The 18,292-nt window shown below is 37.8% G+C and overlaps 2 protein-coding genes across 2 annotated transcripts; one reads left to right on the top strand and one right to left on the bottom strand.

Moving 5' to 3' along the window:
* Positions 1–6,379: 6,379 nt before the first annotated feature.
* LOC147501496 (cytochrome P450 CYP82D47-like) lies at positions 6,380–9,073 on the top strand. The gene is made up of 2 exons (XM_086606563.1): positions 6,380–7,812; positions 8,216–9,073. The coding sequence occupies exons 1-2, from the start codon at positions 6,865–6,867 to the stop codon at positions 8,834–8,836; spliced, it is 1,569 nt and encodes a 522-aa protein (XP_086462689.1). The 5' UTR covers positions 6,380–6,864; the 3' UTR covers positions 8,837–9,073.
* Positions 9,074–13,892: 4,819 nt separating this feature from the next.
* Positions 13,893–14,342, bottom strand: LOC147501495 (uncharacterized). Its single transcript, XM_086604321.1, has one exon. It carries the CDS (start codon positions 14,340–14,342, stop codon positions 13,893–13,895), a length of 450 nt encoding a protein of 149 aa, XP_086460447.1.
* Positions 14,343–18,292: the final 3,950 nt, after the last annotated feature.

Raw genomic sequence — 18,292 nt, 5'->3', positions numbered from 1 at the left:
GATGGTGCAATACAGCAATTCAAGCTATCCGTCTATTAGAACAGGGGTATGTGGCCGCAGAGATGGGTCGCGTTTTCATCTCTTGCCCTACATGAACCGAGGACGACTTGGGCTGGGGGTATATTTAGCCAAGAAAAAGAAAATGCTTCCCAGCAACGGAACCTGGAGCCTATATCTAGGGGGGTGGCAATAGACTACATATATACATATAATTTTAGTGCACGTCCAATGGGGATGCTATATGTGCTGCTAAAGGCTATATAGCACCCCCAAACACCAAATGACCCTTCCAATGGGGCTGATACAAGAGTCCTAAATTTAGTTGGTGTAAAAAAAAATTTGTAGCCTTGTCTAGGGTTGTTCCGAAAAAAACTGGAATTGCGTAAAATCGAACCGATCCAAACCAAACCGGACAGTTTTTAAGTTTTTGGTATCCCGATTCGATCTACGATTCCAAAAATTAGTTAGGTTTGGTCTTTGGGTTTTGGGTTTTGGTTCGTAGTGAAAACCGAACCAACCATATAGTAATTTCGAGTACATAAATAAACTATAGTTAGTATTGTGGGTGTAAAGTAGGAAAGTGTACGGTTGCTATAAACAATAAACAACCAAACATACTCACCACTTTTAGCAGTTGTTGGTGGAGGAGTTCGTTTTTTGTGTTATATTTTGATGAGTTCGTTTTTTGTGTTATAAAGTCTATTTTTTGTTGGACGGTTATATTAAGATCAATGAATAATAATCTTATCATTTGTATGTACTATAGAGCATAAACACGTTTTTTTTTATGTAGAACTATGAATTTGAGAAATCAAATAATTTATTATTTTGTGTTTTAATATTTTGTGTTTGGTTTCTAATCGGCCCAAAATTAATTGAATGTGGAACTTTACAGTAGCCCAATGGGCTGGCCCAAACCAAATAACATAACCAAAACTGAATTGTTAAGTTGGTTCGGTTTTATATCGGGTTCTACTTAAAAATGGTTCGGTTTTGGTTTTGAAAATTAGAAAACCGACAAGATGTATGGTTTGGTTTGCGGTTTTTATAGGAACCGGACCATTAACACCATTAGCCTGCTGCTAAAATAAAAGTTCGGGCGAGAGATGACACAATTTTTGCCATATGTGTGTTTTATTATAATGGACACCAGAATTTTTTATGTTTGTCACTATTTACTTTTACTGTTCAATGTTTACTGTTGACGACAATTAGTTACAATTTGACACATAAATTGTGTAGTACATCTTCCCAAACTAACCCGGCTAAAAATTGCCCATTAGAGCAAATCCAATGGAAGTTATATGGGCTACTAAAGGCCATATAGCACTCCAAACACCAAAATGTCATTCCAATGTGGCTGTTAGAAAGCTCTTAAATTTGGCTGGTGATGTGATAAACCTAGCCAAACATTACACTAGCCAAATTTGTGGCCTTGTCTAGCAGCTACTATAATAAGTTCCAAGAGACAGACGGCATAATGTATGTCGTTCGTGTGTTAAATTTCGACGGACGGCATAAATTGTGTCGTCTATCCAAAATAAATTCAACCTACGTTTGCAACTAATAGACGGACGACGGAAACTGTGTCGTATGTATCCCATTAGCACCTCCATCTTCAACGCTTTTATTGGAACTGATTTTGAATTTTTTACCTCAACTCTCAAATTTAATTGGGCGACCAAAAATGCTAAAGATCCTACGTGGCGGTACTATAATAACCCATCATAACAGCTCGATCTCTATTGGACTAGCTCTTAGAACAGTTGGCATGCTATTATAAGTGCTAAATTTCTATTGTGGCACCCTTTTAGCATGTCCCTATTGGACTTTGTTGTTACTCCTCTTAGCTAGGATACTACTCGGATTGAATTATATTCCTAGGTTCACTTGAAGCTGCGTTATCAGTTCGAATTTGAGTACAAACTTGAGGTAGCTAGCTTCGTCTAGTTTGGATTTAGACTAAATTGCCAAGGAACTGGACGACAACAGGAACTAGATTGTGAGGCGTAGCCAAGTTGACAATAGTCACAATACCACGAAGCTTCTGGGAGGATTTAAAATGTTCTCGGACCTGGATTAGCTTATGTGCATCTTTTATACAAATACTAAAATCCTTCTAAGAAAAATTATTAATGGAATATAATATGAATCAATGTTCATTTCTTTTTTCTTTTTTCTCTTTTTTTTTGCTGACGTAGTGTTCACCACCCTTCGAGTGGTCCTAGTTAGGGGTGGGCAATGGGCCGGGTCGGGCTAGCCCGGCCCTAAACATTTAAAGCCCGGAGGATATTAGGGTCGGTCGGCCTACCCTAAAATCAATATAGGGCGGCGGGCCCGCCGGGTCACAAGTCTAAATCTCAAGTTCTCGACCCAGCCCTCTTTAAGGGCTTTTAAAAATGCCTATATATATTTTCTTTTTTTACTACATCGGTTTTAAAACTCATTTATATTACAAAAATGCATAATAATCTACAAACTCAAAGTCAAACCAATCTAAGTAATAATCCGTATAAGTCAAAAATTTAAAATGCACATCCACAATCTAATGAATCCAAGACATCGAGAGTTGAATTTGTTCTTCCTCAGACTCAAACCTCACTAAAATTACATTTAACATTGAAATACATGACAAATAATTATATTATCATTTTAAAAAGGAAGAAGTAATAGATATAAAGAAATAAAACATAATAGTTTTGGTTACGGGTCGTGGAAGTTGTTAAACTATTTGTAATATCATAAATTATTTCTATAATAGATTCAAACAAATATAATATTACTTTTCTTCTAATTTAAAAGTGATTCAAGCTTTGTATATGGAAATGAAAATATTGGCTTTTGAACAAGTGATGGAGAAAGGTTTGAGATTACAAATGTCATTTTTCCGACAAAGGGTGTTTTTGGTTTCTATGTTACAAATGTCTGCTCGTATTTTTTGCTTTTAATGGTGTGGAAGGAAACCTTTAGTTTTAGACTTTGGCTTGGATGTGAATAAAAATATAATTTATAAGAAATAAGTGGAAAAGAAATCGGAATAATAAGTTATGGACTTTGACTTGATGATCAAAGGAATAAAGTCTTATTTTTATTAGGCAGTGCTTTCATCGTTCTTCACCACGTAGGCTGCTTAAGTTGACAAGTTTTGTTATATAAAACAAGTTATCTAAGTAATCTTGCAGGTGTAAGTGATAAATTACAGCGACAATGTTATTTTAATTGAAAATATTTAACAAAAGAGTTGGACAATTATGGTATGTGTATTTATAGTGAAAGTATGAAGCTTGAGGCTAGGTTAGGGCTTGGTTAGGACTTGGTTAGAATTCGGGCCTATGTTTTAGAATCTTAGCCCTAGCCCCGCCTACTAGAAGGCATTAGGGCGGGCGGCCCGACCCTAAACTCTGTGAGGGCTTTAGTTGTGAGGGCTTTATAGGGCTTAGGGTCGGGTCGGTCAGGGCCGGGTTAGGGTCGTTAGGGCCAAATTCCCACCCCTAGTACTCCTAGTCATCACCATAGAATCCTGCCTATTCACCATGCATTTCTCAGGGTAAGTAAGGGAGTAGGACTATCCCTCTTGCCGAACAAAATATTAAAATTGGATTTAATGTTATTACAAACAAATTTGAGTGTTGAGGGCGAACTTTGCTACGTACAATATTTTTTTTCTCTTTTTCTTCAGAGTTCATCACTTACAACATTGTAAGTGCAAAACTTATGAATTATTAATTATTACGGAGTAGTTTGTTTATATATATAAGGAAAGAGTGTGCAATGGATGTGCATCAAGCCATCAACACTAGTATAATTTAGTTGATAGACGCAATTTTCAGACGTTATTGATCCACATCTTTATATACAATAAAATAAGTCAATCATGTTTGCAATATGCATCACATAAAGTGTAGTATATTAGTAGAGGTATTTTTTAAACGTAATCTATCTATCATTAATATATATTCTTTTACTAATTTAAAAATTCTGACTCTGAACTACAGTCCCGCAACAGTATTATAATATTTGTTTATTTTGTGATTTGTGACTCTTGGTCATACTTTTTAGGACTGTTTTGCCTATGTTATTTTTCTATATTTATGATATTATCCTCATTGTCTTAATTATTTGATTTGTGGATAAAAACAACATATGCTTCAGCACATGCATCATATTATTATTTTATTAAGTAATCTTAGTTTTCAAATCCTGTAAGATTATTGATTGGTTCGTTTGGTGGCTTTGGCTCTGCCCAGGGGTGTGCATAAAACCGGTGAAACTGACAGGACCGACCGAACTGGTCCGTTCGGGTCGGTTATGTTTATCAGTTGGTTCAGTTTGATTATGAATATATGAAAATCGATAGGGTCGGTTCGGTCATCGGTTTACTTCCAAACCCAAACCAAAACAACCTGCTATACATAATATTTATTAGAATATACATATTTAATTTGATTTAATATAAGAATATATAAAAACCAGTTGGTTTGGTTCGAGTATCAGTTAGATTGGACATTGGTTCTGTTCGGTTTGGTTAATATAACATAACCAGTTCGGTTCGGTTACTGTAATGTATGAACCAATAGGATCGGTTTAGTTGTCGGTTTAGTCCCAAACCCAACCCATGCACACCCCTAGCTCTGCCTTGCAGTACACACAATTGATATAAGTTAATTAGATATAATAAATGTACTAATTCATCATCGATATGCTTCATCCGTATCTGCCCAATATCTTGGATGATGTTGGTGATCTCTTTGCTAACTTATGCAAATTTGCTTTCGATACATTAGAGTATGCAATTACTTACCCAGTTTACCAATTCAACAGTTTTGTTTGTTTATTTTTTTCTGCCCCAGTCAGCAGTAATCTAAAATATTTTAATTCTCGCGACCCTCAGCTACAGTAGGGCAATAGTGATTATTTAATATTTTTTAATGTATCTCTAAAACTCATCGTCTTTTTGTCTTTTTGTATGGCAAAAATCATTAATATCGTCGACTACAGCGGCAATCACTTCGTCCTTTTGCCTTTTGGTATGGCAAAATCTTTAATATCCTCAACCACATAGGCAATCATTTCGTCTTTTTGTCTTTTTGTTTCCAAAGTCAACAATAGTTGCGTAAAGTAGAGAGTCGTGAGAGAGAAAAAAGAGAGACCGTAAAGCAGAGAGAGAAATAAAGACACGTGCGTAGCATGTGCCACTGACTAATAATTATATACTAGCCTTAAGCACGTGGCTCTCACGTAGGTACGGGCTCTCTCTCTCTCTCTTTTTATTTTTTTTTTTGGTAATATACACACAAATAAAATGGCTGATCCAAAAAGAAAATCTCTTGGTTTTAGAACCGTAGAATCGAAGCACAAAAACGTGTTAGAAAATGAGGAATGGTTAGAACCAATATACGGCTAGCTATCTAGGCCACGTCGATTATATGGGCATGCCTTTTATAACCTTTTATAAAGTAGTAAATAATATTATTTTTTCGCCCCTAAAATATATCAACTATCAAAATAGTATGCACACAACTATAATTGTAATTTAAGAATTGGAATAGGGGTAAAACTGCACGATAGGCTGTTAGAACCGAGAGACTACAATTTGGCAATTTTGACGGTGAAGTCTAGGGAAGTGCTTTCATAGTTTTTTTTTTTTTTATAAGTTTAGTTTTATTAATGGGGTCAAGTGCAAAACACAGTTACAAAAGGTGAGTGAGTTCCTTATACTGTAGGAAGATAACTAAACATTTGTACCCCTATTGGAACTTCAAAACAAATTAACTCTCTAGTAGAACTCCAGTCTAGCCCACCAACATGTCTTTGAAAGCAGGTGTCGACTAGCAAAATCGGTAAAACCTTTAGGTGATGATATCAGAGGTCTACAGGCTTGTTAATAAAAAAAAAACATGTCTTTATAGCACTTCAAAGTGTTCACACTAAAAACATAGCCAAACTAACTAGATACTACAAGAATGATCCTAGTAAGTGAACCTATAATAGTTAGTATCAGGAATTCCCATCTGATCATGGGAACTTCCTTCTATCTATCTCAGTTGTCGTTGTTGGTGCATTCAAATTTAGATATTGTTTATTTTTTAGGTATACCAACCCTTGAAAGCAATCCAGATCACACGCAGTCAAGGGTCAAGCCATGCCCATGGAGCACCAAGCGCAAGGACTAGGAAGTGCAAACTGGTCTCCTTCGCAGCAACTGAAGCAAAAGTGGAGTCATTATCACAAAGCCTACTAGGTAAGATATGGTATGGAACATTTCTCTAATCTCATATTTTTTGAGACATTTGTTAGGCCACCTACAATACTGCAATAGTAGTTTAATATTCTTTTATGTGTGACTCTTGGTTCATTTTTTGTGACGGTTTTGCTTTTTTTTTTTTTCATTTTATAACTGTTTTGCCCCGATATCTTTTATATTTACAATTTAGCTCTTTAATTTTTATGACTGTTTTGCCCCTGTTATTTGATGATTGTTTTGCCCCCATGTGCGTAGCCACTAAGCGAGTATGGGCAAAGTGGGAAACAGCAAAGAGTGACACCAACCAACTGTCATTGCACCAATCTCTGAAGACTTTATCTATTTTGGTCAAGCTCTGAAGTCCGTTTTCTGTTGACTTGGAAAATCAAGTCAATGCCACTATGTTGTGCTTCCATCATTTTGACAATGAACCACATAAACTGGATCATCTGATACGCTATGGAGACAAAAGACTGGAAAATTGCTCCAAACAGAGAAAAAAGAGAAGATGTTTAGGGAAGATTTTCACACCTGATTATGACTTGTATATTTCTATACTTCTGTCCCTATATATATTGTTGATTTAATTTTTTTATCACACATCAACAATAGACAAACACATGGATTCATTTCACGAGAATCTAGCAATTATCTTTTGTGGTGTCCTTGCCTTTTTCGTCTGGAGTACATCACAACGGAAAAGGAAGAGGAGTGCCAATACAAAAGAAGCTCCTGAAGTGATTGGTGGATGGCCTATCATAGGTCACTTGCCTATGTTATTCGAACCCCGAATCCCCCATATAGTACTGGGCGCGTTGGCTGATAAGTACGGGCCAGCGTTCACTATCCGGCTTGGTGTGCATAAAGCATTGGTGGTGAGTAGTTGGGAGGTGGCCAAGGAGTGTTTCACTACCAATGACAAAGTCCTTGCTACCCGTCCTAGTTCTGTTGCAGCAAAGATAATGGGCTATAACTATGCCTTATTTGCCTTTGGACCATACGGATCGTATTGGCGTGAAGCACGCAAAATCGCTATACTTGAGCTTCTCTCAAACCAACGGCTTCAGTCGCTGAGACATGTTCGGATCTCTGAGGTGAGCACTTCCATAAAAGAGTTGTACCAATTGTGGCAAGTAAATTGCGACAGAGCAAATGGAGCGGTTTTGGTGGAGATGAAACAATGGTTAAGCGACTTGACACTGAATGTGGTTGTTAGAATGGTTGCTAGAAAGCGGTATTTTGGCGCTGGCGCTAAGGTGGACGAGGATGAGGGGAGGCGGTTTCAGAAGGGACTTAAAGATTTCTTTCATTTGATAGGGTTGTTTGTACTGTCTGACGCACTTCCGTTTCTTCGGTGGATAGACTTTCAAGGTCATGAGAAAGCCATGAAGACAACTGCCAAGGAACTTGACACTGTATTGGGAAAATGGCTGGAAGAACATCGGCAAGATAAATTCATTGGTGGAACAAAGCCGGAGCCAGACTTCATGGATGTGATGTTGTCTATCCTTGAAGACAAAAAACTCTTTGGCTACGAGGCTGATGAGGTTAACAAGGCCATGTGCTTGGTAAGTCTATATTATTTAAGCAATTGTGTTTGTTGCCCATAGACAAGAAATGAGCAACGTCAAGCTAGCTACCCATTAAACGATATAAATATTCTGTGGATTCTCGATCAAGACAAACAAAGTCTAATTTAACTCATGGGTAGCTAGGGCTAACTGCTCCCTTAGTCGGTCGATACCCTGTCGTTCACGTCATTACAAAACTACTTTGATCAACACATTTCTCCCAGTAAGTAGTACAAGTTGGTACCATTAATTTACATGGGAAAGTTATTACCCTTGCCAGCTTAATGGAGGCAGAAAACCTTTCCAAGTTCAGATTAATATATTTTTTGTGGCAAAAACATAACGCGTCACGTTTTCATTTTGTTACTAACATTTGGTTGGGTTATTGCCTTTTACACAGGCTATGATCTTGGGTGGGGCTGATACGACAGTGGTCACTATAACATGGACTCTTTCTTTACTATTGAACAATCCTCACAGCTTGAAGAAGGCCCAAGATGAAATTGACACCAATGTTGGAAAAGATAGACTAGTGGAGGAATCAGACATAGACAAACTTGTATACCTCCAAGCTATTGTTAAGGAAACACTTCGTCTCTACCCGGCATCTCCACTACCCGCACAACATCAAGCCATAGAGGATTGCACTGTGGCTGGCTACCACGTCCCTGCTGGTACACGTATAATAACAAATGTTTGGAAAATTCAACAAGATCCGCGCCTATGGTCTAACCCTTGCGACTTCCATCCAGAGAGATTTCTTACCACCCAAGCAAAAGTGGATCTTAGAGGTCAACATTTCGAGTTCATTCCTTTTGGATCTGGTAGACGAATGTGCCCAGGAATCTCGTTTGGGCTTCAAGTGGTGCACTTGACATTAGCACGCATGCTACAAAGCTTTGATGTTAAAACTCCGTTAGATGCTTCTGTGGACATGACTGAAAGTGCAGGACTAACAAACCTCAAAGCCACACCTCTTGAAGTTTTGATCACCCCACGACTCCCTCCAAATCTATATTAAGGATGTGTTTTGCAACGTATATGTATGATGAAAAATTGAAAATATAAAATTGTTTTTCTGTTTTTGTTTATAGACAATATCAAATTTTACAATAATATAGTTGAGTTTAGAGATATCTCAAGCTGGAATGTAATAATAAGTTGATGAAAGTTCTACTGAAACAGTAAGGTTTCTTGTCATAACTTGTTACAGAAGTATTAAAACGAAAACATTGATGTGCTCGTACTGTTATACAAATTTTCGTGTGAACTTGAGCTAAAACAGAGCAATTTCGAACTAAAACCAAGTTTATTGCAAGTAGTTAGAAGATGTTCTCATCACTAATAAACTAACAAAAGGATGCACATTTAGTGAAAACTTTGCTGGGATTTCAAAGTAACAAAATTTATTTAGTTTGTTGGGATGCAAACACTTTCATGTAGTGTCTACACTTCTTTTTTGTAATTACGGAAGTGGACAATGAGACATCAACAGATACAGCGATTATGGTGTTTGTGAGGGACTATTATACACATCCAATTTATATTAGACACGTGTCCGGCACATTTCATTACAAGACATTTCTCCAGTCAAACTACTTACAAGTCGACCTTCTCAGTAAACTAACCTCACACAGAACGCATCATCAATCTCCAGAGGACGCTCACCAGGCTGTTCAAATGAATATTTATTCTCGAACTGCCACCACCACCACCACATGATAATGTAACAGTCAATAACCATACACAGCTGTTCAGGTCATCCTGGAGCATCAGCCGCGCTCATTATATTAGTTTTCCATTACTTTCCATCAAAGCGCGCTCCATCAAGTCTCACATCAATGGTACCTGACCCAACACAGAAAAAGAGGAAAGATCACCGAGGTCTCTATATAAAAAGAAGAGGAACTACGTCTGACTTGATTCAAGTTCACCTGAAAACTTGATAAGTAGGCAACTCACAAAGACTCGAGTGTTAAACCAGAGGATTCAATTCAATTCAGTTCTATATTTACTTGATTGAATTCTAAAGAGGTTACAATTGTTTATATAGAAGTTACAAAATAAGAAACAAAACAGTCGGTGACTTGAGAAACACGAGGCGCGGGTCGCTGACTCGTTTTCAGATTTGGAGACGAAGCTGGTCGCGCTCTAGCTATGGAACTTCGGGTCACGCTGAGGGAGGGTCGCTTCTATACATGCCTTATCTGAGCGCATGTCGCGCTCTATACATAAAAAACAATATACAGCTTTCTACAATCCCCCTCAAGTTGATGCATAGATGTCAATCATGCCCAACTTGTCAACTGAGCTGTTAAACACCTTGTGAGATACACCTTTAGTAAGAACATCAGTTAATTGCTCCTTTGAGGTTACGAACGGAAAATGAATAACCTTCCTGTCAAGATTTTCTTTAATAAAATGACGATCAACCTCCACATGCTTTGTTCGATCATGCTGAACTGGATTATGTGCAATTTGAATGGTGACTTGATTATCACAATGTAAATCTATAGGCTTTTGAAGCTTGAAGCCCAATTCCATCAAGACAGTACGGATCCACAACGATTCACATACTCCCCTGTGCCAGACCTTGAAATTCAGCTTCTGACTCGATCTGGCAACAACTTTTTGCTTCTTGCTATGCCAAGTTACAAGATTTCCACCGACAAAAGTGAAATATCCTGATGTAGAACGTCTATCAGTTTTATCACCAGCCCAATCTGCATCTGTGTATTCTACAATATCCAACACATCATACTTTCCAAACAGTAAACCTTTGCCAGATGCCTTCTTCAAATACTTCAAGATACGATAGTCTGCATCCATATGTTCTTCACTAGGACAATGCATAAACTGACTAACCACACTCACAGCATAAGCAATATCAGGATTAGTATGAGAGAGATAAATTAACCTTCCTACAAGACGTTGATACCTTCTTTTATCAGTAGGAACTTGATCAGGATGAATGGCGAGTCCATGATTCATCTCAATGGGTGTCTCTATAGGTTTGCAATCCAACATTCCTTTTTCAGTAAGCAAATCTAGGACATACTTCCTCTGTAAGAGTGAAATCCCCTTTCTAAACCTTGCAACTTCAATACCCATAAAATATTTCAGTTGTCCTAGATCCTTCATTTCAAATTCTTCCGACAAATACTTCTGCAATTTACTTATTTCCTTCGGATTATCCCCTGTAACGATCATGTCATCAACATACACAATTAGAGCTGTAATCTTACCATCCTTGTGTTTGATAAATAAGGTATGGTCAGAATTGCTCTATTTGTACCCAAAAACTCTCATTGACTGTGTAAGTCTTCCAAACCAAGCTCTTGGAGACTGTTTTAGGCCATACGAAGCCTTCTTCAGTTTACACACCTTCCCAACATCTTTGGGATGGTTCTTCACACCTGGAGGCATATCCATGTATACTTCTTCCTCCAAATTCCCATTTAGGAATGCATTCTTCACATCAAGCTGGTGCAAGGGCCAATATTTATTTGCTGCAAGTGAAATTAAAATTCGGACCGTATTGATTTTCGCCACAGGTGCAAAAGTCTCCTCATAATCAATTCCATAACGATGTGTGTATCCCTTGGCAACCAATCTCGCCTTATATCTATTAATAGTTCCATATGCATTAAGCTTCACAATAAACACCCAACGACATCCAACAATCTTCATTCCAACAGGCATATCAACTACCTCCCATGTTACATTCTTTTGAAGGGCTTCCAATTCTTCATTCATTGCTTTCTTCCATCTTGGATCTTTCAAAGCATCCTGCACGTTACTAGGAATAGATATAGTAGATAATTGATTTATGACAAGTGCATGTGACTCAGAAAGGCTATGGTTAGACATAGAGTTAGCTATAAGATATTTGGCATTGGCTTTGATGTCTGGTTCATATTATTTCTTAGGAACTCCCTTACTAGTTCTTTGTGATTGTCTAGGTTCAAGATTTTCTAACCCAACAGATTCATTAACGGTTATAGGAGGTACCTGAGGCGGATCATTCTGGTCGAGATCTTCAGTTATTGATGTAGAAGGGGAAATGTCTTATACTACAATTTCAGATACATCCGGATCATGTGCTTCTGTCTCTACTGCTACAGGATCAATTTCTGCTTCAGGAACTTCAAATTGTTCCTCCAAGTGTTCCAATTCCCCAAAGACATCAAGATTCCCTTCACCGGCACTCTCCCCTTGAAGAGAAGACTGGGAAACTCCCCCTGAGTAATACGGGTCGGATTCATGGAATGAGACATTAAGAGATATATGCATCTTGTCAGTAATTGGATCATAACACCTATACCCTTTCTGAAACTCGGCATAACCCACAAAAATACACTTCTTCACACGAGGATCAAGTTTACTTCGTTCTGGTTGTGGGATATGGACATAAGTTGTACATCCAAACACCCAAGGCTCCAAGTTAAGCATGGATGGGATGTACAAAAGTGTATGGAGTTTCTAATAAGGATTCTGGAACTCAATTACCCGTGAGGGAGTACGGTTTATAACATAGGCTGTTGATTTCACTGCTTTACCCCAATAGGATCGAGGTACATTCATGCCAAACAAGAAAGCACGAACAACTTCCAACAACTGCCTGTTCTTCCGTTATTCTAAACCATTTTGTTGGGGGGTACCAGAATTGGAGGTTTGATGACGAATTCCAATTGACCGGCAAAATTCAGACATGAGGCCATTCACAAATTCGCCACCATTATCAGACTGAAAAACCCTAATAGATTGTTGATACTGTGTCGCCACCATTTTGTAAAACCCAGTAAACATCTCATATACATCACTTTTGTTTTTCAGTAATGACACCCAAGTCATGCGAGTGCAATCATCAATAAAAGTCACATAATAGCAAACTCCAGAAAATGAAGAAACTTTAGCAGGACCCCAAACATCAGAGTGAATTTTCATAAAAGGAACATGACATCTATTAATACTTGGTGAATATGAAATATGGTGGCTCTTGGCCAGTTCACAAATGTCACAATGAAACTCAGAATCACTAACAACTGAAAATAACTGAGGTTGCAACCTCTTAAGATAACTAAACGAAAGATGACCTAACCTATGATGCCATAACCACACAACTTCTTTTGCATTCTCAACCCTATTGACCTGATTAGCTTGCCCCAGAGAATTCTTCTGTTTCTCTCTAGTTTCTGTCAAATCCAGATAGTACAGTTTCCCCCTTCTAACACCATAACCAAGGACTTGTCAAGTTATAATGTCCTGAAAAACACAGAAGGATGGATAGAACGTCACAGTACATGTAAGTGCTAGAATGATTTGACAAACAGACAATAGGTTATAAGCAAGGAATGGAACAACTAAGACAGAATCAAGAGTGAGGGTTTTAGATACTACAATAGAACCTTCTCCGCTAACCGGAGTTGGAGTGCCATCTGCAGTAGAAACAACGGTTTGAGATAAAGCGCTAAGACTTTCCACAAGGCTAGGGTCATTTGTCATATGGTCAGATGCAACCAAATCAATTATCCATGTACTATTCGAAATAATCTTACCATTCATACCTGATTGAGTTACATTAGCCGAAGCATGGTCTGGATGTCCATGCACATCATTAGCAATGGTAGCCTTGCTTATATTCTTTCGTGGCCTCTTTGCGAAGTCCCACCAATCAGGATAGCCAATCACTTTATAACATCTCTCATTGCTATGACCCAATTCTCCACAAACACTGCACTTTTTATCTGCATAAGGATTAGATTTACCTTTAGGGTGGTGTGAAGAACCAGAGAAACCGGGTGGAGTAATTGTCTTGCTATGAACAGCCAAGACAGAGAATTCAGTTGATACAGCGCACCCCATAGCTTGTTTCTCCGATTGCACCTTGCAAATGTAAGCATAGCTTTGCTCAAGGAAAATTTAAGGTCCTTGCAAAGAATCTCTCCACGCACCTGATCATACTCCGAATCGAGTCCACGCAAAAACATATGAACCCGCAATTTGGACATTGTTGACATGTCCTAGACTACAGCTGCAACATTGTTATTCTGGGAGGTCACCCTTTGATCAATCTCCTAGAACATGGCCACCAATTCATTGTAATAGGAAGAAATAGGTCTCCCATTCTGCTTCGCTTCAAAGCACTTCGTATTCAATTCAAAAATTCGAGTTTCATTAGAGTCATCATAGAAGGTCTTCTCCACAGCCTCCCAAATGTCTTTTGCAGTAGGAAGACGAATATATCGATTCATAAGAGAAATCTCCATAGAATCAATAAGCCAACTTTTCACCTTTTCATTATCTGTTACCCAAACTTCATATTCGGTCGAATTCATATCCGGTTCAACTTTTGCGCCAGTCAAAAAACCAATCTTTCCCCTTGCTCCAATACGCATCCGCATGAGAGGAGCCCATATGGTATAGTTGGACTCATCTAATGAAATAGATTTTGGGAACGCTGAGTTGTCTTGTGGGGTGTAGTGGTGATGAATGACGTTTGAAGAATTGTTGTCAGATCCAGCCATTGCAGAAAAAAAAAATGAAAAATTTAGGTTTAGGGTTTAGGTTTTAGAAAAAAAATTGGATTTGAGATTCAAGGATTCAATGATGGTTTGATTAATGGTTGTAATACGCAGCGGATTTCAATGGTCTGGCTCTGATACCATGTTAAACCAGAGGATTCAATTCAATTCAGTTCTATATTTACTTGATTGAATTCTAAAGAGGTTACAATTGTTTATATAGAGGTTACAAAATAAGAAACAAAACAGTCGGTGACTTGAGGAACACGGGAGGTGGCTCTAGCTCTAGAACTTCGGCCGCTGAGGCTAGGTTGGAACTATACATGCCTTATCTGAGCGCAAGTCACGTTCTATACATAAAAAGCAATATACAACTTTCTACAGCGAGCTCATTCAATACCACATTTTTCCTCATTTTCCTCCATTTCTCCATAATTGTAAGGTTCTACACAAAACGAACATTTACAGAATTACAGTGTTAGTATCAATCCGGTCCTGTACCACAGAAGATATATATTATGTTGTGCCCCAGAAGTTATGGAGCACACTAATCCAATGCAACTAAATCGACAACCAACAAAATAAAGATGCAGAAACAACAACCCACGACAATGGCGTATGAAAAACAACTAAATAATTCCAAATCTAAGTATTAAAATAATGTAAATTACTTACCAAAACACCAACAAGAAGAGAGAAGATTTTACCATGGTTAGGCTATGCCTACATCTACTAACAAAAGAGAATCAATTCCAATAGAAAGAACATGATGTGATTCGACAACTAAAGAATCTCAATGGAACTCACACTAACAAATTCTCTCTCGCTAACAAAATTCTCCTTACTACAATTGGTTTTCTCTTAAAACTAATAATAATAAAAATAATAAGAAATAAAAATGGTTGGTATACATGGGACTTGTGAAACCATTTTTTTTTAGCTAGGTAAGTAGAGAATCCATTAATAGAAAGAATTGTTTGTTACAATGTTTTTCAGAGCCAGGTTGCATCTATTTTCCAATTAAATTTTGATGAAAGTAATTTTCCAATTTGGTGTCTATGTTAATTTCCAATTTCCTCTATACGTACTCAACCCATTATACATGTTGGAGCATCTCATTTGAGGAGCTGATCCAGAACTTCTATTGATTTATTTGTAGAAAACTTATTCCAAAAATATATTTATTGTTAAGTTAACAAGAAATCAAATTGATATGAACAAACTTTTAAAATCAACAAACAAACAAACATTTTAGTTCAACGAATGAACCTAATTTACCAATGATTAAATCCGAGCCTAGTGATGATCACTATGTCCTTAAGATAGATTTTCCCCCTCACGGTGCTTGAAGTAAGGTTGATGGGAAATTGTCTCCCAAGATAGAACAGATTTCCTTCTATAGAAAGCTAGCACTTCAATTATATAGAATCAGCGAACACAACATAGTATTTGAATAAGAACAGAGGGAGAAGAGAAAGATCAGAACTCTATGTGATCTAGTGTGTCTTTCTCTCCAAATTCATCCACTATTTATAGGTGAGTGGTGCCTCTTTGAAACAACACAGTGACTTTTGGAAAAAAGTAAGCAACTCTTTGAAAAGTCACATGTTTCGAAAGGACACACCATTTCGCATAAAAAGCACTTTTTGAACCCGGTGCCTATTTGAAAAGGTCACACCTTTTCAGCATGATGCACTATTTCGAACCAGTGCACATTTCGAAATGTCGCACCTTTTCGGCATGATGCACTGTTTCGAACCAGTGCACCCTTTCGAAAATATTTTTCTGACTTTACATACTGTTTCAAGATAAACCTATTTTATCTCAATGTGGGCTAACTTGGGAGACAAATTACTCATTCATATCTCAATGGATTTGTTCAAATCTATTTTTCTAACAATTTCCACTGGACTTGTCACTCCTGCTACTATTTGACTTTGCACCCTTGCATTTCCACCACTAGCAACCTGAGCATTACAATGGCCAATGGGACTACTCACCATATAACCAACATTGGTTAGACCCCTAACTGAAGAAGTAGAGGCCCCATCTCCTGCAGGAGTTATCCTCTCTACTCTTGTTGTAGAAGTAAGGCTATTGATACCTTCAAATCTCTCTTATGTAGGAATGGTTCTCACCACATTTCCTTCAGGTTGATTCAAGTGCACCCTCCAATGCTGGTACATCCACACTACTACCATTAACATTGTCAAGAGAATTGTTTGTTGGTGCTCTAGGAACCCATGTTGATACAGTAACAGTTGGGGCAATAATTGGAGCACTCACAACTACATTAGTGATGGGAGTATTGGGACATTTAGTTGTTGAGAGATCAAATTTACAGTAGTTCAAGAACGATGTCGGTTTCCACGGGTATTATATTCCACCCTGATGAAACAAAATCTATCTGCACCATATCAAGTTTAATAGAATTTGCAACACATGCCTTTGCAAAATCAATCTTTGCTTTTTTGAAGTAGCTCCATCTATACATTGTGGATCCCCCACCAAGCTTGCTATTTAAGAAAAATTCCATTAAGAGTCCAAAGTTCTTTTGGGATCTTAGAAAGCTTATTTAACCCAAATTGGAATTGTGTCCACCTTAAATTGTCTCTAAAGTATTTAACTTCAACTGTCGAAGCACGAATCACAAAAACCTTGCCTGCAACTCTTAAGAACCAACTTTCATGATTTCTCCAAGACACTCTTAACAAAAGGAAAAATTGTCCTTTTGTCTAGAAAATAACCAACTAAAACATCTTTCCACTGAGTCACTCCTTCATCAATTAGATCTTTAGGTACCATAGCAGCACCATCATTAATAATTGGGGAGAAACTATTTAAGATGGTGGTGGTTCTTGATAAATTAGAGAGAGAGATTGATTTGAGAGAATATTTACTTGATTTATTTCTAGGTCTCATATAATGGTTTATATAGAGATTACAAGTTTCTAAGATTAATATCAATCCTTACTATACACGTGAACAGGAAAATAGAAACAAATAACAAAGATCTGTACAGTTTTAGAAACAGACGGTGCGACTTTGCTTACTGGAACTCAACGCGGGAGTGCTAGAATTATACGATGTTAGAGCGTGCGCGCGTTCTTACTTCTAATACTCCCCCTCAAGTTGGAGAGTGAATGTCAAGAACTCCTAACTTGCGAATTAATCTCAGAAAGGTGTCCTTGCCGAGAGGTTTAGTGAAGGCGTCAGCTACCTGATATGAGGATGGAACGAACGTAGAAGATAATAACTTGGCCTGTATCTTGTCGCATAAGAATTAATGACAGTCCAATTCGATATGCTTCGTTCGTTCATGAAAAACTGGATTTTGAGAGAGATGGAGGGCGGCCTTATTGTCGCAGAACATGTTCATTGGAGAAGGGTGAGAGATGCCTAAATCATGCAGAAAATACTTCAACCATTGAAGTTCACACGCAAGGGTAACCATGGAACGATATTCAACTTTAGCAGAAGAACGGGATACAGCGTTCTGTTTCTTTGTTTTTCAGGATATAGGGCTAGAACCAAGAAAAGTGCAATAACCACTAGTAGAATGACAAGTGATAGGGCAGCCAACCCAATCAGAGTCATAGAAGCCAGAGATGTGTAAAGAACTATTAGCGGATAAGATAATCCCTTTGTTGATTGAACCTTTAAGGTAGTGGAGTATATGATGAGCATCATCTAGATGTGGAGTCCATGGGGACTGCATGAAACGGCTGAGATAATTAACAGAATAAGTGATATCTGGACGTGTAACTGTGAGATATAAGAGACGCCCAATCAAGCGATGATAGACAGTAGGATCCTGAAGTAATGTGCCATCATCGGTATGGAGGTTGACGTTTTGTTCCATAGGGAACTCAGAAATACGATCACCAGTGGTACCACAATCAGACAGAATATCCAAAAGACATTTAGGCTGTGTAAGAAATAATCTTTCTTTG

Source organism: Coptis chinensis, chromosome 4, assembly GCF_015680905.1.
Source record: "Coptis chinensis isolate HL-2020 chromosome 4, ASM1568090v1, whole genome shotgun sequence".
NCBI lineage: Eukaryota > Viridiplantae > Streptophyta > Magnoliopsida > Ranunculales > Ranunculaceae > Coptis > Coptis chinensis.
The sequence above is the reverse complement of the archived record's forward strand: the minus strand, read 5'-3'. Positions and strand labels throughout refer to the sequence as shown.